The sequence below is a fragment of the Pocillopora damicornis genome, chromosome 14 (assembly GCF_964200805.1).
Source record: "Pocillopora damicornis chromosome 14, jaPocDami1.2, whole genome shotgun sequence".
NCBI lineage: Eukaryota > Metazoa > Cnidaria > Anthozoa > Scleractinia > Pocilloporidae > Pocillopora > Pocillopora damicornis.
Window position 1 is genome coordinate 17,739,245 of NC_142683.1, and position 20,488 is coordinate 17,759,732.

The 20,488-nt window shown below is 37.2% G+C and overlaps 1 protein-coding gene and 1 pseudogene across 1 annotated transcript; both read left to right on the plus strand.

Moving 5' to 3' along the window:
• The first annotated feature begins 599 nt into the window (after nt 1-599).
• LOC149034813 (uncharacterized) lies at nt 600-18,186 on the plus strand. Its single transcript, XM_089194915.1, has 10 exons — nt 600-825; nt 4,659-4,810; nt 6,618-6,779; nt 7,057-7,134; nt 7,294-7,424; nt 8,112-8,261; nt 8,568-8,736; nt 9,014-9,091; nt 10,156-10,223; nt 14,779-18,186. The coding sequence occupies exons 2-10, from the start codon at nt 4,714-4,716 to the stop codon at nt 18,184-18,186; spliced, it is 4,341 nt and encodes a 1,446-aa protein (XP_089051041.1). The 5' UTR covers nt 600-825; nt 4,659-4,713.
• On the plus strand, nt 10,852-12,584 carry LOC149034814 (uncharacterized; annotated as a pseudogene).
• Nucleotides 18,187-20,488: the final 2,302 nt, after the last annotated feature.

The window sequence follows — 20,488 nt, forward strand, 5'->3', positions numbered from 1 at the left end:
TCCGAAAAAATCCGAAAAAATCACCATGAATCTTATTTCGCAAGATCATCATCTCATCTCACAGCTGGAGCTTGGGCTGCCTGTGGTGTGAGTTCAGATAAGTTAAGATTTTTTCTTTCTCTCAGGGTGAAGTAACGCGATATTTTCGTCCGTTCGAAAGTCATGCTCTTTTTCTGTTACAAAAATGAAAACATTAGGTACACTAAGTGTCCCATCTCAACCCGCTCATGCTACGCATACCCATGTTCTTATAAATGATGTCATGGATCAGGGGGCTGTGCACAAAGAATGACATTAACTAGAAATCTTGGGCTTATTTGATTGAGCCTCGTTGATTAAGGTCGAGATTTATCGGGACATGAAAGTTTCGCATTTCATTTTTGTATCATTTTAAAGTCAAACGTGTGTTTACGGCTCCTTTTCGCACAACGAACACGCCTAACAACTCACGTTCTATCACGTACCATTAAAACAACGTCCAAAGTCCATTAGAACATACCCAATCATTGCATTTCACGAATATTGGGCAATTTTTTTATGTGCTTGAATTGTATTCCACCAACCAAATTCGCATCTGCGCACGCCCGTGTATTATTCACTATTCATGACTCATTTCCTCGGGAAAGTTCACAATGTATCATCAACTTTTGGTTTTCCTGAGAATGTCACGCAGTGGTTAAAATATCATTATGGTCGACACCGTTCGTGCTTAGTCATCTTCTGAGGAATTCATCAAAATATCTTCGGTCTTGAAAAATTTTACGAATTGAACAGGTTATTAAGGACTAAATCAACGCTTCGTGGCTGACGAAACGTCGTTTTAAGGTAAGCTCTGAAATAATTTATAAAACTAAGCGGATTTTTTCTCTCACCCACTCGCAATGTTCCATCAGTAACATTGCGAATTTGAATTAAGTAAGAAAAACTTATTACATTTTAAAATAAAGACAATTCGGTAAGAGGCATGACGGGTCTTGTTTTCATATAGCTCTTTCAGCAAAGTGAGCCGGCAACAACACACGAGACCATATGATCGGAGACAAAAACAAGTTATGAAAATGTTATCGATCTAAAGTGCTGTGTCCCTGCTTTCTCCATACTAGACCATATGATCGCAGACAAAAACAATTTATGAATATGATATCGTTGTAAAGTGCTGTGTCCCTGCTTTCTCTTTTTTTTCTATAAGAATATTTAGTTGGAACCGAGAAAACTGAGTGTTACCAGATAATCTAGCGCCTTTGTCCTTTCGATTTTGAATGTAAATTACCGGCTACGTGTTATATCCTGTTCGCATTATGGAAATTGAAAGAGGACCTAGTTGTCACAAAGTTTCGAGGGGATGATGTTTTGAACCGCTCCTTGCTGTAAATTGTAAATAGTATAAAACTTGTCAGGTATTTTTAGTAAGAGAAAAATTTAAGGCAACGAATCAACATACGAATTCTTTAACGCATTATTTGACTTCTTTTTGAAAAATGTAGGTTTAATTAACTCAACAGCGTAATTGAATATTTATCAACGCACCTGTGGAAAATGAAATGAGCTGAAATCCAACTCGCAGATAGATTTTAGAATAAATGATCGTCTTCTTTGCTCCTTTTTGTCCTACATAAATTAACGAGTGATACTGTTGAGAGTGGTGGAAGGTAAATTCATTCAAGGTTTGATGTCAAAAATTGAGCTTTTCTCAAGTAATATTTGACTAAATTTGAGACTTTTTGAGACGGTTTGAGTTTGCTTTAGGTTTAATTTTGTATCAAAATTTGTCCGGACGTAACTTTTAAAAATAACCCACGAAACAAAAATTTTTATTATGACAAAGATGTTTTCTTTCTCTTATGAGCAGTGGAAGATTTACATCCTCACCTATGGATCAGTGATCTTGATACCCATTTTTTATCCCACACATTTCTTTACAATTGTTTCTCCGCCATGTTTAAAGGCCTGGAGAGGTGAAGTATGATCGATGTCTCAGATTTCTGGTAATGAAAAATTACCTTGTCGTTTGAAATAGAATGAATTATTACTGATGAATAAGCGGTTTTTTTTAGAGACGAGATTACCATCAGAAAAACAAATAGAGGGAGACAGTAGGGGAGGTGGTGTGCAGACTTTTGGGATATGTATATTTCTTTTTCTTTTGCTTTCCCGACCTAGTTTACTGATTGCAAATTTTAGAAGAGATATTTCATGAATTCTTGGGTAATTCGTGTGTGACAACTTACATTCCATCACGTACCATGGAAACGTACCAATCAGAACATACCCAATCATTGCACTACTTAAAAATTAGGCAATTTTTCACGTGTTTGAATTTTATTTCACCAATCAAATTCCATTTTGCTAAATTAGACTTAGCTCCATTACGTTTCATTTCCTTCTAAACAACCAGCATGATCACGTATTCTAACCGCATTGTCCAACCCCACTGAAAAAAAATTCACACTAAATGCTACTGATAATGAACTTTTCACGTAATTCTCCCGCGTTTTCAATTTTTATACGAATAAAATCGGCTTTTAACTACCTTGGACTTAATCCAATCGCGTGTTTATTCCTTGAAAACAACCTGCATTTTATCAGGTATTTCACACACAGTGGACAAAGTCCAGATAGGCAACAACCAATCAAGGAGCCCTCTCTCAAATATTATCCTTTTCTCTTGCGAAATGTATCTTCATTTGGTCGAGATCGCAATAAATCTTTGGTTAGAGTCTATTGGAGATACAAGAAAGTTTCAGTTTGTTTTTCGTAGTAAAATTACATGGAATTATATGTTTTAGACATCTAACTGTAGACAAATAATTTTGATTTTCACTCTGTTAGAGGAACGGCAGTAAGTGTGGTCTCTTTTGCAACTATTATTTGGTCTCATCACGCTACGCGCTCTCTCTCCGTCGGGGAATAGATGGCGTTGTGTGACGAGACCAAACAACTGCTGCGAAGGAGACAACAATAAGCGTGGCACCAATCCATTTTAATTTTGCTTGGAAGAATTTTAGGCAATAGAGACAATAGACCACAAGATACCTGTGTGAGGTCAGATAAATTAGGTTTTTTCTCTCTTTCTCTTAAGGTGAAGTAATGCAATATTTTCGTCCTTTTATATAGTTATGCTCTTTTTCTGTTACAAAAATGAAAACATTAGGTACACAAAGTGTCCCATCTCAACCCGCCCAGTCAAAAAAAAAAAAAACTCTTGCATGCTACGCATGCCTATGTTTTCACTTAAAAGCCAGAAAATTCAAAATAGACTAGTTTAGTGCAAGTGACATTAGTACATGACCATTACCTTGCTGGGGAATATTAGCACTATGTCATTTCTATACTGCCGCAACCTTGGGCCAATATTCCTCAGTAAAGCCTCGTGCTCGACTGCTTAGTAAGGAGTTACTACTGGCTTTCGCAAAAATGATCTACCCTGTACATGTATCTCAGGCTATTCTGAATTCTAAAACAACTGATTTCCTTGTTGCTCCACATTTCTTGATATTTTTTGTACAAATAGACAACCAGCAAAGATTATTTGATATTTAAAAGACAACCACTCTTGATTATTAGGAGAATTAAAGTTAGTATCAAAGGCAAATCAATTTTGTGCACAAAACAATGTAAACATGAAATGATTGCAAAAACAATTTTGTTTAATACACATATACTTGTAAACCACAAATGTCAGTAGTTTTACAGTATTTAAATCCATTTCAACATACATCAGCATGCATAAATACATATATTTCACTGTATTTCCTGTGATAAGTTTAACAGTTGAATTATGAATATGGGCGTCAGTTCAACTTTAGGAAATTGAATAAAGACATACATCATTTATGAGTTTTGACCAGTAGTTCCTATTTAAAAATCAGATAAGAGAATTTTTCTTTTTCTTCGGTTTTTTAAAATTTGTTTCTTACAAGGATTCAACATAAACTCTCCCCTCTTGTGGAGATATGGTGGCCTTATGATTAGTGAGGTGGACTCAGGGTCATGAGGTCTGCATTTGTAACCTGGCCAGGTTATGTGTTTTGTTCTTGTAGAACACTTTATTGTTTCTCACAGTGCCCCTCTCCACCCAGGAGTATGAATGGGTAGCAGAAATTAGTCAGGAAAGCCTGATAAAATGCCAGAGGGGGGAGGGGGGAGGAGAGTTGGGGAGTAGCCGGCGTGGGATGGACTGACATCCTGTCCAGGGGGTACGTGGGTAGTAATACTCCTAGTTGCTTCATCTGAGGAAACTAGGATTAATCATAACCATAACTGGGAAATTTTCAAATTTGAAAAAGATTTTTGTCCTAAATGTCTTTTTTTTCGGAACTTGTAATGGTTATGATTAATTGGTAACAGGAATTCGTGTCGTGTCATGTTGATTTTTTTTCCCCAATTTATCTCTGTCAATTAGTACTGTCTTTTGTAAATCTTCAAATTTATCATAGTGAGAAATGAATTGTTGCTCATTTAAATATTAATGCTTGTTTCATTTAGTATATACATCTTTTATTCTTTTGCTGCTTTTAGTATGCCATTAATATTAATTGCTTGTGATTTTTTGTCTATGTTAGGATCCTCCCATTCTCAGAAGGGAAAAATATTTATTTTGCAACTGGGTAATATGTTGAGTTGATGTTTAGTACCGTTCGTAACCATTGTTTTTTCAGGCCAGGATAACTTAAAACACTAACTATTTGTAAGAAGCATCTTCTTACAGTTGCTATGGCTACAGGAGGAAGTCCAGTTAAAGTTCTATACGAAACTGAAGACTTGCCTGACCAAGAAAATGCTCCAGATTTTGATGAGGACACTTTACGAGGTGAGCTAGGTTCAACTTCAGCTTCTGTTATTTTTAGAATAATTTCTATTCCACAAGTTTCTAGAATGTAAGCAGACTCCAGGTGTGGAGAAGGATAATGTACACTATGACCACTTTAAATTATATTTTGGCCAGTCATGACTCTCTTCTATGATTACAATATGCTGCTCATTGAGAAGATCTATGACACAGAAACCTTTGTTATTTTCTTTTCTAAAAGTTCAAAGCAAGTACACAAAGTTATGATAAGTAAATACTTTATTACAGAAATAAGAACATGCCAAGTGCATTGTTAAGTTATATAAGCATGCTGGAATTTTTAAGAACATGAGAGAAGTGAGGAGGGGCACAAGCTGAAGGCAAGTGCTTCTCACACTTCTTGAGTGTGAGACCTTACCTTGAGCTTATATAACTCAACAATGCTTGAGGAACAAGTTTTTTAATTTCTTTTATAAGATGTATCATGAATTGCGGGCACTCATACCGATGACATAGGCTGTGTGCATTATATCTCAACAGTGCACTTGTGTGATGTAAGGCACTTGATTTGTGGAAATATAACGAACTTATTCTGACCAATCATAGTGTGCACATTTCTCTGAACATTTTATAATTATATAACATCCATTTTGTAAGTTTGCATCATAAAGTACCACCATCATCATCTATCCATTATAATGCAACAATCAATTTGAAAGCTTCAACATCCTCTCCCTTCTCCTTGAGCAACAACCCACAGGGATTTGATCATCATCCAAGCCAAAGGGGGGGAGGGAAGGGGGAAATTGACCTTGCCTGACTGGCATTGGGGAATTTGAACCAGAACTTTCAAGACTTTCTGGTAGTCCAATACAAGAGTTATATCATCGAGTACGGAGGGTTTTTAAAATAGATACAATGGTACACTTTCGCCATCGAAGGGTCAGATGAAAAAAGTCTACAAGATCTTAGTTTTAAAGCTTGCATGTGTTGAAAGTCATGGTTGCTAATTTTTCCTTTTACATGGAAATAGGTGGGGCGTTTCATCATACTTTTTGAGGGAGGAAGGAGAATGTGAAACCAATCTCCAAAGTTCAAATGCCCTGGGGTTTGCTTCAAATTGATGGATGCTTAATTCTCATCATCATCATTGTTACCCATATTATTAGCATCATCACAACTATTAATCTCATCTTTATTATTATTCTTATCATTTATATAATAACTATTTGTCTATAAGTGATATTGCTTCTGGATTTTATGATTGCAACATTTGGATGCTATTGACTCATTAACCATCTAAATGTAATCAAAGCAGTAGGCTCTTTTATACTTATAATTATGCAGACTCTCTCTGGTTAACAGGGAGTCTCAGAGACACAGAAGGAGACACTGGGTCTCCCATATGGGTCATCAAATCTTCAAGATAAAAGAGGATTTGGGTCAGTTCCCCACAGAAACATAACATTTGAACTCCAGATTTCCCACATTCAATGTTATTACGGTTATCTTAAGGTTCTTACCTTAATTTTCTTGATTGCACTTAGATTGTTTAAGAGTGGGATTACACTTTCTTCTTAACAATAACCACAACAGCAACTGAGTCTCATTGGTTGAACTTTCAACTGAAAAAAGTCTCTTACAAATGAACTGAGTAAGGTTTGTCCTGTGAGGGATGTGGGGAGGGGCTGCAGATGTCATCTAAGGTTTTCAGGGGATAAGTAGAGTCAGGCAGATTTTGAATCTCCAGATCTTGGCAGCTCTGCTTATACACTGATTAACTACAATCACAGACTTTGAAACAAATTATTTTTTATTTTCTTTGCAGCCATAGCTGATGTTTATAGGAAGGAGGGTAATGAGGCCTTCAAGAAAGGCGATTTCAGCAATGCTATCCATTTTTACACCAAAGGAATTAAAATGAACTGCAACGAGAAAGAACTGAAGGCCAAACTTTACAACAACAGGGCTAATGCACATTTTAAACTTGGTAAGATGATGATAACTGCAATATGCATTTTTTTTTTCTCTTTTGAAGCTAAGGGCTGTCAGAAGTAGTTTTCTGAAAAAGGTGATAATTTTGAATGTATGCCATAAAAGAAATTCTCTGGAAAATACATTTGCCTTATCGTGGCCTCTCAAACATACAAAGGGTTAACCTCTTACCCCAGATATCAATAAGGATCACAGGATTTACCTAAAATTAATGTAAGGGTGGTGAGTTTGCTATATGTACAGCTAATCAGAGATATCTATTTTAAAAACAGGAAATCACCAGAATTCACTAAGGGATGCAGAAGCAGCCATTGGGTTAAATCCAACTTTCCTTGAGGCAATTGAACGAGGTTAGATATGTTTGCTGTGCAATAATAATAATATAATAATGATAATACAAACAAACTTTTCACTGTTAAGAATATATGAAGGTCATATATCTCATTGACTTTTTAAAGTTAAATTAAAATTAAGTGGTCAAGACCACTCTCATGTACGTTTGAATCCAGCTCTTGGCTGCTGTGCCATGACTTTCCACTATGATGAGAATATCATGTTGAGTTGGATGAAGAAATCAATGCTGAATTTAAAGCAAAAGTTTAGCATGAGTATTTTAGATTCCTTTTGCTTAATGGATGAGGTAGTGGTGTCAGATATGTTAAGTCACTATCTAGCTGTTTTGAGAAGAAGGAAGGACTTAATTAACTTAACTCAAAACCCACAGGGATTTGATCATCATCCAAGCCAAAGGGGGGAGGGAAGGGGGAAATTGGACCTTGCCTGACTGGCATTGGGGAATTTAAACCAGAACTTTCAAGACTTTCTGGTTGAATACAAGAGTTATATCATCGAGTATGGAGGTATTCAAAATAGATACAATGGTGCACTTTCGCCATCAAATGGGTCAGATGAAAAAAGTCTACAAGATCTTAGTTTTAAAGCTTGCATGTGTTGAAAGTCATGGTTGCTAATTTTTCCTTTTACATAGAAATTAGGTGGGGCGTTTCATCATACTTTTTGAGGGAGGAAGGAGAATTTGAAACCAATCTCCAAAGTTCAAATGCCCTGGGGTTTGCTTCAAATTGATGGATGCTTAATTCTCATCATCATTATTGTTACCCATATTATTAGCATCATCACAACTATTAATCTCATCTTTATTATTATTCTTATCATTTATATAATAACTATTTGTCTATAAGTGATATTGCTTCTGGATTTTATGATTGCAACATTTGGATGCTATTGACTCATTAACCATCTAAATGTAATCAAAGCAGTAGGCTCTTTTATACTTATAATTATGCAGACTCTCTCTGGTTAACAGGGAGTCTCAGAGACACAGAAGGAGACACTGGGTCTCCCATATGGGTCATCAAATCTTCAAGATAAAAGAGGATTTGGGTCAGTTCCCCACAGAAACATAACATTTGAACTCCAGATTTTCCATATTCAATGTTATTATGGTTATCTTAAGGTTCTTACCTTAATTTTCTTGATTGCACTTAGATTGTTTCAGAGTGGGATTACACTTTCTTCTTAACAATAACCACAACAGCAACTGAGTCTCATTGGTTGAACTTTCAACTGAAAAAAGTCTCTTACAAATGAACTGAGTAAGGTTTGTCCTGTGAGGGGGATGGGGAGGGGCTGCAGATGTCATCTAAGGTTTTCAGGGGATAAGTAGAGTCAGGCAGATTTTGAATCTCCAGATCTTGGCAGCTCTGCTTATACACTGATTAACTACAATCACAGACTTTGAAACAAATTATTTTTTATTTTTTTTGCAGCCATAGCTGATGTTTATAGGAAGGAGGGTAATGAGGCCTTCAAGAAAGGCGATTTCAGCAATGCTATCCATTTTTACACCAAAGGAATTAAAATGAACTGCAACGAGAAAGAACTGAAGGCCAAACTTTACAACAACAGGGCTAATGCACATTTTAAACTTGGTAAGATGATGATAACTGCAATATGCATTTTTTTTTTCTCTTTTGAAGCTAAGGGCTGTCAGAAGTAGTTTTCTGAAAAAGGTGATAATTTTGAATGTATGCCATAAAAGAAATTCTCTGGAAAATACATTTGCCTTATCGTGGCCTCTCAAACATACAAAGGGTTAACCTCTTACCCCAGATATCAATAAGGATCACAGGATTTACCTAAAATTAATGTAAGGGTGGTGAGTTTGCTATATGTACAGCTAATCAGAGATATCTATTTTAAAAACAGGAAATCACCAGAATTCACTAAGGGATGCAGAAGCAGCCATTGGGTTAAATCCAACTTTCCTTGAGGCAATTGAACGAGGTTAGATATGTTTGCTGTGCAATAATAATAATATAATAATGATAATACAAACAAACTTTTCACTGTTAAGAATATATGAAGGTCATATATCTCATTGACTTTTTAAAGTTAAATTAAAATTAAGTGGTCAAAACCACTCTGATGTATGTTTGAATCCAGCTCTTGGCTGCTTTGCCATGACTTTCCACTATGATGAGAATATCATGTTGAGTTGGATGAAGAAATCAATGCTGAATGTAAAGCAAAATTTTAGCACGAGTATTTTAGATTCCTTTTGCTCAATGGATGAGGTAGTGGTGTCAGATATGTTAAGTCACTATCTAGCTGTTTTGAGAAGAAGGAAGGACTTAATTAACTTAACTCAAAATTGTAAGGAAATTTTCCTCATTCACCAAGTATAATTCAACTTCAAGTGTTTTAATACATGTAACAATAATGTAACTAAACAGATAGCTGTTATGTTCTCGAACTCACTCGCAAGCCAAGGAACGTAATTCATGATGGCTGCTCTGTACTACAACTAATTTATTACATCAACATGAGGCACTATAAACAAAGGCTGGGAGCCTGGTAACTAGTATATCAACAATAGCATGAGAGAATCTTATTCTTGGTGAACTTAAAACCTTAGTTTGAGTCACTTCCTAAGAATCGATTATCAACTGATTGAGTAAATCGAATGTGTTAATTCAGACTAAGGGAAACTAGTATTAATACCAAATAAAAGTTTTTACTTTGTATTTAACCTAGTTCTAAAAAGATCAACTAAAAAATATACCCTTTTTCTGTTTTCACATGCATGTCTTATATTCTATGTATATCTCAGAGTGATTTTATGAGAATTGTCATTCCCAATTTAATTGTTCTCAGAAGTTTCAATTATCAAAAGCTAGTCTAGCTGAAAGCTAATAGGGCCTGTTTATTCTTTTCCTTTATATTAAGGTATTTTATTTTATTTTTTTTCTGGTCTGTAATGATTTAGCTTTCAGTCAGGTTTCTGGTTCTTTTCTTGGAATTGAGCTACTGAACAGTAATTATATACCCATTTGTGTTGTTGCCTACAGGAGCCACTGCCTGTGTTGAACTGAAGAGATTTGAAGAAGCAATCACTTGGTGTGGTAAGGGATTAGCTGTATCCTTTGAAGGAATCCTTAATTTTTAACTGCGGCAAAAAGAATTTTCGTTCTTGAGAAAAAGAACTCCCGCTTCTTGTGGCAAGAGTTTCTAAAATTGCGATTCTGTTTATAAGATTTGCAATTAAAAATTCTTTCTAGAAGAACTTTCTGCTTCATTGCCTGCCAAAAAGAATCCTCATTGTCAAGAAGAGAATTCCCGATTCTTAGAGCAAGAGTTTCTGTAATTATAACTCTATTCATAAGATTTGCAATTAAACATTCTTTCCAGAAGAACTCCGTACTTCATTGCCTGTCAGAAAAATTCTCGTTCTTGAAAAGAGAATTCCCGATTCTTATGGCAAGAATAGACCTTTTGCAGTTAGAGATCATGTACTTAGATACCGCATAGCGACGCCATACTGGAGAGAAAGCATTCTAATGATCTCAGACATTCTAGAGATCACAGCGGTCTGCGTTCGAACAAAGAATACAAAGGATAACAGGCGTAAGGTATCCCACCTCTAGATATCCAGTAAGTTTTAGTCAACAGCTTCCCTGGAGTGTATCAGCAACAAAACCATACCAAAACTGGAGCGAATTCTGTCCCATTTATTTCTCACGTCGGCGGCGCGACATATTAACAACATGGCGTCTAACCAAGGTACGTGAGAAGAAAAAAGACTTGTAAAATCAACTGAGAGGCTTTTTATTTTTATCGAAAACAAAATATCAACTTACTATTGAATAAATTTTAGTTTCTGAGCGAAAAACGCTGCTGTAATCAGCCTTTTTTAATCAAATTTCGGTGTCTCTCTTCTTTCGCATCAGCTGAAAAACTCCTCGCAAGACATAAGTTCCCAGCCTGATTTAACTTTTGCATTTGTGAAGAAGTATGCAAAGGATAAGTCTGGGTGCCAGAGCACTGCAAAAGCTTATAAGTTCTTTGCCGAGCCGGGATATTTACACGATATAAAAGGTAAAATATGTTTATGTTGGTGATTTCACTTAAATTGGCTCGAGTTCGCGCGATCCTATAATTTTTCTGTTCTTATTTTAGTTACTTATGAATCGGATGCTGCTGTACCCGATGCTACCGCTCAATGAAGAAGAGTGAGCCCCCACACAATCTAGAAGCTAGGATTAATCTTGTAACAGTGTAGTTTGATCGTGCGGGTGAGTGTAGTCCTGAGAAGGACTGTTGTCGTTAGTGGTGAGGATTAATCTTGTTGACTGTTCAACGTCTGGGAGATGTTCGAGTGTAGCTGGTGTAGAAGGATACTGTCACCACGTGGTTGGACTTCTTTACTATATGGCTCATTGCAAACAGCGTGGTCTCCGGTCAGTTCCTGATGCTTTGACATGCACCAGTATGCCACAAAGATGGTGTATACCAAGAGAGAAAAGAATTGAGCCAAAAGAGACTCAAGACATCTTAGTTAAGAAACCGAAAGTAGGTGCTAATTACAACAAATTTATCAAGAGCACCCTTTACTCTCCATCAGATGTTTACTGTACAATGACAAAAGAAAATTTTGATAACTTTAAAATCAAATCATTGTTAGCTAGTAGTCTTCCAAGAGCAGAGAAGCTTGCCAGCATACCGCTAGAGAATAGTAAATATGGGAAAGTACTCAGGGGTTCTATTCTTTCCAATCAACAAAACTCTCTGAAGATTATGTTATTAATGATTTTAGTTGTACTAATTTCCCTGAACTACCTTTGGACTCTGCTGAAACCAGATTTGACAACAGTGTTTCAACTGCCCTAATACAAAAACAGCAATCATCCTTAGATGCTCTAAGTCTGACTAAAGAGGTATCTCTTGACATCCAAAAGAAAACAGTGACACAAAGTGCAAACAGTCTTTGGCGCATGCTGCGCAGAAAGAGAATTGTAGCAAGTAAGTCTGGTCTTGTTGCAAGACGGGTACGAGACTTTGAAAACTTAATTAAACAACTCGATCCCTCTCGAGATGTTGTAACTGCACCAATGAGACGAGGCATAGAATTAGAGCCAAAGGCTGCAATGGCCTATGCCAACAAAGCCAAGGATGGCTCTGTGAATTTGTTTCCATCTGGATTAATAATTTATCCTAAATGCCCCTAGCTTGGCTGCAGCCCAGACCGCAAAGTAAATGCCCCTAGCTTGGCTGCAGCCCAGACCGCAAAGTGTATGATCTTCAAGCAGTTCAGAATGGCTACAATCCTTTTGGTTTATCAGAAATAAAAGTGGTAAAGAAGGGGGAGATTGACTTTGTTAATATTCGTTTTCTTATCAAGGATGCCATTACAAATGAGTTTACTTTGAAGAAAACCAAGTGATGAATGTGTGTAAAGCACGTGGCAAGGGAGAATATTAAAATATGCAGTTGATGTTTATCTTAGTCTTTTTTTTGTTGATGGGACCCAAAGGAGTTAGCAAAGGAACATTTATTACTGATTTTTTTTTTGAACATTGAAAACTAGATTGAGTTTATTTAAACTTCTAACAGAGCAATAACAGTAAACCTATGAATTATTTCTACAGCATCCCAATAGACAAAAAAACCTTCTTTAGGAGCACTTACTTCTTCAGTAAGAAGATTTGGAACTCTTTCCATGGTTTAGTTAAATTTCCCACCTACAATAACTTGGCCTAATTACTGTTGACTCCCATTCGGGTTAGCAATCAAAGGGCCTTGGAAATTTGTGAGAAGACATGTCAATGTGTATATCTGATTGATTAAACCTAATGCAATCAGTGGCACATCAGAATCAAAAAAATGATATTCTTTGATTCTCCTAATTGCTCTTTCCACGTGAATACGAAGACTTGCAATTGTTTTCGTTTGCTGTACATCCTTTGATGAAAACTGAGCTTGACTCTGTAGGAAAAGGGGGATATTGAGCTGAACCCCTTTTTCTAATAACAAATCTTCAATATCAAAACCTTTGTCTGCCATGATTGAATCTTCATCCTCAAGCAAATCCAAAATACCACTACACCTAGTGATTTCTCTATCTGATATAGCACCAGCATACAAACTAGAAACAAAGGAAACTGCCCCGTAAGGAGTTATCCCAACTAATCCTTTAAGGGTAGTATTGCTTTTGTGAGACGAGTATAATTGAGACTGTAGTAAGAGTGAGCTAGGGGTTTGCACGTGACTTTCCGTGCAGTCTATGATCACCCTTGTAGTTGGATAAAGGGTACGAAAACATTCAGGCATATAACAATTGACATCCTCCCTTGAGGGCCATATTAGTTGACTTCCCAACATAAAATAAAGATAATTATATCAAGTCGTTATCGTTCTACTGACAGAGGATATATGGACTTGGAATCTGTGAGCAAGGTCCTGGCTCAAATAATCTTAATCTAAGTCGTACCAAAAACATAAACAATTCATCTATGACTTGCATATTTCGTTGCTATGCGGTATCTAAGCACGTGATCTCTAACTGCAAAAGGCCCATTTATGAAATACAGACACTTCTCAAGATATTCAGATGTAATACATTCTTACCGGAAGAATTCACTTCTATTCAATCTTGTTGGAAGAACCTCGATTCTCCTTGAAAGAGGAGAATCGATAAGTTTGCCTGAACCAACTCCTTATGAAATCACGCTTTTCATCATCACACTTCATCACAAATCACACTTCTCAAATAGGAAATCACACAAGTGAAGTGTTGTGATTAGAAGAGTGATGAAGTGTGATTTCATAAATCACACTTCCAAGTGTAATCACACAAGTGATCTCGCAATTGTTTTTGCATGGGTTATGACTTTATAGTGATATACACCTTTTAGCCGTGAGTTAGTCGTACTATCCATGCCACAATTGGTACGTTAATTTAGTTAAAAGACTAATATTCACTCAGTTTATACATGGTATGTGGGTAGATGATCTCTCTGAAATGAGTCAGAAAAAGAAGCTTGGTAATGTTTATATATATTATGTTTATTTTCTTCCCTTTAAATTCTTTCCACTATGCAGAGACTTGGAAGCTTTCATTGCATTTTCGTATGGACAAATACAACTTTTAAAGACACATAATTGTGTTGTAGACCCTCTTCTTCCACTGCTGCAAAACAATCGTCTGATGTTAAAGCCATATTAATTTAAAAATCGAGCAAGTGCTTCCCAGTTTTGGAAACAAGGGATTATATCTAGATATTTTCCATTAAAATTTGAGGTTGCACACAGAAGAAAACTTTTTGTGATGTGTACATTTACTTCATAACTGACTTTAAGACTGAATGTTGATTAAACATCTACCTTTCCCGCAAGTCCTCCTAATAGGCCATTTTGCAATGTGTACTTCGTCGCCCAGCCTTTGATTTGGAGTAAGGCTGAAGGTGACCTCGTTGTGAAAGAGACCAATATCTAGAGGGCATAATAACAAAATAATTTGCATTTGAAAAGCAGCAATGTTTGTATCATAACAAGGTCACCCTTAGCCACACGGCTGTTCAAAGACTTGGTAACCAAGCACACAACTATAAAAATGGACTATTATATACCAATGTGATCAGAAAAATAATCTTTTTTGTTTTTTCTACATTTTTAAACCTTAACATGAAAATAAGATTGACAAAAACCATAGCGTCTTGTTGTCATCAAGACTTCAGTCTGTCAGAGAAGTGGGAGATAAGTGCATGGAAGAAAAAGATCATATTAGCTCTGACCATGGTAGTGCAAGTTCAGGTGATGTCAAAAAAGCATGGGAAGGCAAGCGTGGAGAGAGTGGTGCTTCTGGGAATCTTGGCAATGTTTATGACAGTCAGGGTGATTCAAAAAATGTCATAGAGCGCCAAAACCTATTTATTAAAATAGCTAGAAAACTAGGAGACAAGCAATGGGAGGGTAACGGTTATGGCAATCTTGGCAAGGTGTATCGGAGTCTAGGTGATATTAAAAAGGCCATAGAGTACCACAACCTACATCTTAAAATAGCACAAGAAGTAGGAGACAAGCATGGGGAGGGTGACACTTATGGGAATCTTGGCAATGCTTATGAAAGTCTGGGTGATTTCAAAAAAGCTATAGAGTACCACAACCTGCATCTTAAAATAACTCAAGAAGTAGGAGACAAGCATGGGGAAGGTGACGCTTATGGGAATCTCGGCAATGCTTATGAGAGTCTGGGTGATTTCAAAAAAGCCATACAGTACTACAACCTACTTCTTAAAATGTCTAAAGAAGAAGGAGACAAGCATAGGGAGGGTGGTGCTTATGGCATTCTTGGCACTGTGTACTGGAGTCTGGGTGACGTCAAAAAAGCCATAGAGCACCACAACCTTCATCTTAAATTAGCTAAAGAAGTAGGAGACAAGCATGGGGAGGGTAAAGCTTATGGTAATCTTGGCAATGCTTATGACAGTCTGGGTGATTTCAAAAAAGCCGTAGAGTATCACAACCTAGTTCTCAAGATAGCAAAAGAAGTAAGAGATAAGCATGGGAACGGTAAAGCTTATGGTAATCTTGGCAATGCTTATCAGAGCCTGGGTGAGTTAAAAAAGGCCATAAAGTACCACAACCTACATCTCAAAATAGCTCAAGAAGTAGGAGACAAGCATGGGGAGGGTGGTGCTTATGGCAATCTTGGCAATGCTTATAGCAGTCTGGGTGAGTTCATAACAGCCATAGAGTACCATAACCTACATCTTAAAATAGCTAAAGAAATAGGAGACAAGCATGGGGAGGGTAAAGCTTATGGTAGTCTTGGCATTGCTTATCGGAGTCTTGGTGATTTCAAAAAGGCCATAGAGTACCACAACCTACATCTTAAAATAGCTAAAGAAGTAGGAGACAAGCATGGGGAGGGTAGCGCTTATGGCAATCTTGGCAATGCTTATTATAGTCTGGGTTACTTAAAAAAAGCCATAGAGTACCATAACCTACATCTTAAAATAGCTAAAGAAGTAGGAGACAAGCGTGGGGAGGGTGGCGCTTATGGCAATCTTGGCAATGCTTATTACAGTCTGAGTGACTTCAAAAAAGCTATAGAGTACCACAACCTACATCTTAAAATAGCTAAAGAAATAGGAGACAAGCAAGGGGAGGGTAACGCTTATGGTAGTCTTGGCATTGCTTATCGGAGTCTTGTGTGTGTCGGAGTCAGCCCGAGTGACTTCAAAAAAGCCATAGAGTACTACAACCTACATCTTAAAATAGCTGAGGAAGTAAGAGACAAGCACGGAAAGGGTGGTGTTTATGTCAATCTTGGCAATGCTCATTACGATGTGGGTAACTTTAAAAAAGCCGTAGAGTACCTTAACCTACATCTTAAAATAGCTAAAGAAGTAGGAGACAAGCAAGGGGAGGGCAACGCTCATGGGAATCTTGGCGATGTGTATCAAATACAAGGAGATTTGGTAAAGGCCAACATGTCATACAACCTAATGCTCAAAATTTCCAAAGAGGTCGAAGACAAAGTCTTGGAGGCAATGGCCTACTGTTCATTAGGATGCGTTTTTGAGTTGCAGGGTGAACGGCCAAAAGCCGCTGAACATTACCAAGCTAGTATAAACTTATTCAATTCCTTGAGAGTACTTTTAAAATCTGAAGATGAGTGGAAAGTTAGTTTTCGAGATCGGCATCGAATGGCGTATACGGGTTTGTGGAGAGTTCTCGTAGAACAGGGAAATATCGAAGAAGCCTTATTTGTTGCTGAGAAAACACGAGCTCAAGCTCTGACCGACTTGATGGAATCCAGTTTTTGTGGCGGAACAAGTCAGCACAAGACAGGCGATGAAGATTTAGCAGTCACTGCTAAACCTTCATCGATTTGGATGAAACGTATTTTAAAAGTTTTAAAAAACGCTCCATCAAATACCGTTTTTCAGGCAGTGGACAAAGCTGATGTCAATCTTTGGGTTGTGTCCGAAGGAAAACAAGTTCAGCTAAGGCAAAGCAAACTCAAAGGTTTTGTTTCAGAGAATAGTGGAGCTAGCCAGTTCTTTGAGTTGTTCATGCTCGGTGTCTATATACAACTTGGTGTTCGTTCTAATGTGAGATGCGAGAATCGATCTTTGGATGCGTTGAGGGGTAGCCGTCTAGAGGTGGATGAGAAAACTAAAGAAGACAACCCTCAACCTCCCATTCAACTAAACGAATGCTTGAGCACTTTGTATGACACCGTCATGATGCCGGTGGCTGACCTGGTTCAAGGAGATGAGCTAGTCATTATTCCCGATGGACCTCTGTGGCTCGCTCCTTACGCTGCATTGAAGGATGGTAATTCTAAATACCTGTGTGAATCATTCAGAATCCGACTCGCTCCATCGTTAGCAAGTCTTAGACTCATTGCCGATTGCCCAGATGATTATCACAGAAGCAGTGGTGCGTTACTTGTAGGAGATCCGTGGGTATCCGAGGTTACTAACAGCGAGGGAATGAAAGTCCTGGAGCAGCTTCCGTGTGCTAAAGAAGAAGTAGAAATGATCGGAAAAATTCTGAATATCACGCCAATCACTGGCACACAGGCCACGAAGCGTGAGGTTTTGAAAAGACTCAGTCACGTCTCCTTAGTTCACTTTGCGGCACACGCATGTATGGAAACTGGCGAAATTGCTCTTGCACCTGATCCAGACCAAATATGTACTGTGCCAACGGGGGAGGATTACATTTTAACAATTGAAGATGTGAGGAATGTTCAAGTTCGCGCCAAACTTGTTGTGCTTAGTTGTTGCCACAGTGGTCGGGGCGAGATCAAGGCTGAAGGTGTGAATGGCATTGCGCGCGTTTTTATGGGGGCTGGTGCGCGGTCAGTTGTGGTGTCCCTGTGGGCGATTGACGACATGGCTACTCTTGAGTTCATGAAATCCTTTTATCAACACCTCGCAGGAGGTAAATCTGCAGGCGAGTCACTGAACCTGGCCATGAAAAGCCTAAGAGAATCAGACGAGTACTGCGACATCAAATATTGGGCGCCCTTTTTGCTGATTGGAGATGACGTCACTCTTGACTTCATGGCAAGAAATAAGAAAATTTGAATATAAAATCACACAAATAAAAAGTTGATTTTTTTTTTCATCGAAAAAAAATTACAAAAATGACACAAAAACTTGAAGGGTTTACATGTTTCTCTATTTTGGCAAGTTTTGGCCATTTTTCATTACTTTTTACTTTTTCGTTAAATGGAACTTGAGATGTGTAACTCTACCTTGGTGAAGAAATAAAAAGAGACTATTTCATTATATTTTGATCAGTGGAATCGCCTTTTTTTGTTATTTTAAAAATTTAGCTGCTTGCGAGGAGAACAAAATGTAACAAGGCTTCTGTTATGAATGCATGCAGTAGTTAAAGGCGATTAAGAGGTTTTCGTTCTCGCCAAAATGACTCTCAGTTCTGTTCCTGTATTACATTAAGTTGTATGTAAAACAATTTGAAGGTTTTTTCTTGTACTTTACCAGGAGCTTGTCCGCCGGGTTTTAATTACATTTATACTCTAAGCTTTTGATAAGCAATAGTTGGCGAAAGTTTTATTTCAAAGTATGATATGCAAAGTTTTTGGATGATATCTCGGTATCATAAATTACTTTGTTACAAATTGAGATTATCTTCACAAGAAAATATGATTATTTTTTTTCTATCCATTAAAATGCAAGCTAATTCTATCAGTGCCAAGATTGCCATTCTAAGCTTAATTTGAAGTAAACAACACAGATAATGTTAGAGACATTAGACCTACTTTTAGGGGTGTAGTCAGCCTCTAGTTCCGTATTCCCGGCCTACGATTGTTTTCCTCCCGCTTCACTTTTATGGTATGACTTGCAAATGTTGAAACAAAAATTGAACTTTCTTAGGGAACAGGCCTGTAACAAGTCAAAAGCTGGTCACAACCCTGTTTTAAATCAAATGAGTTTGGTCAATTTTAGTCCGTTTTATCACACACTTATCTTTTCGTTTTAAACAACAAAGACAGAGAGGTTAAAAATTGTCCATGCGATCTTAACAAGGAAACAGCGAAGCAGAGTTCTCTCTAACTAAAGTTTCCATAGCTGTGACTTTTAATTTATGTGACATGGAATTTGTTGTTTCTAGTAAGAAAGTATTTACGCCAATTAATCAGCGAAGCAGTTGAAGTAAGCCATGTAGTCTTCAATGGGAAATATTTTGGTGAAAAGGTTCATGAACAAATGTAAATGAAGTCCGTAGTTGAAAAGGTTCAGGGCTTCAGGATAAAACTTTCGATCTCTGAAAATTCCCTGTTCAAATTTTTTGCATTACTTTCAATTTACCTTAGTCTAATTTGAAGATGTCTGATAATATCTTTGTTAGATTTTTTAACAGTTTTAACTAAATATACTTTGTGTAATGTCAGTGTATTTCGTATGAAGTGTTTTGATGCTATTTTTATTTACAGTTGAAGATAATTCTTCATTTACCTTGTTTTAATTTACTCATAAACTCCCAAGTTATGAAGAAATTCTCCCAACTGATAAGAATGTTTCTTTGTTGCTTCATTCCGAGAATTCGATGTAACATTACCTTTCTTGCCAAAAATTATCCTCCAGTTTAGATTTTCTGTAATTCTTATTGACACCATGTTTGTCCGTGTATTAGGTTTGTGAGGAGAATTTAAATTACGATCAGTCTTGGGAGTAAATGGGTTCATTCTAATGTCTCCGTTTAGCGCGTATTTTACTTAAAGCCTTGGAAAATTTAATGCAGTTTCTATTGTACTTATTTTTTTTCTTCTTTGTGTAAGAGAAATATACAGTATATTAAATTCAAAAGCTGCGTTGATTTTCATTGTCTGTCTCCGTATTCTAGAGATTCACGTGAGATGCAGAGAGAACAGATCTTATCCCGCCAAGTTGATGATCTGTGCTGCTGAGAGTGTACTAACGCTCCATGTTTCAAGCCCCCACCCACTTAGGAAACGCTCGTCGTCTCCTCGATCGTGTGTCTTCCACTATTTATCGTTCTCCATATTGTCACAAGGTTTTGAACGCCGACGGACGTGTTAATACTGTGTGCGCCTTTTTTACCTTTTTTCCTCCCACAAGTTTTACAACTTTAAGTATTTGCGCATCCCTTTTTTCTCTTTCCTTTCGTTCCTTCCCTTTTTTTCAACGTACTACAATTCCCAACTTTTAGCGCACTTCTTTCATCGCCCTCAACTTTGTTCTTCTGTTGGCTTCATTAATCGCGACTATCTCCTTGTCTGTTTCAGTTTTCGTTCGTCTCAATCCTCGCGCAACCTCAGGCTTCTTACAACTCATATACCTCCTTACTCCCCCAAAGTAGTAGTTCTCATGCTTATTTTGTCTACTTTGGGATGGTGTCCTC

Bases quoted from the DNA above. Each gene is read 5' to 3' on its own strand.
- LOC149034813 (XM_089194915.1), top strand. From the start codon at position 4,714: ATGGCTACAGGAGGAAGTCCAGTTAAAGTTCTATACGAAACTGAAGAC. The intron at 7,425-8,111 runs GTAGTGGTGTCA...TCTGGTTAACAG, and splicing joins CCTTTTGCTTAATGGATGAG to GGAGTCTCAGAGACACAGAA. The intron at 9,092-10,155 runs GTTAGATATGTT...TGTTGCCTACAG, and splicing joins CCTTGAGGCAATTGAACGAG to GAGCCACTGCCTGTGTTGAA.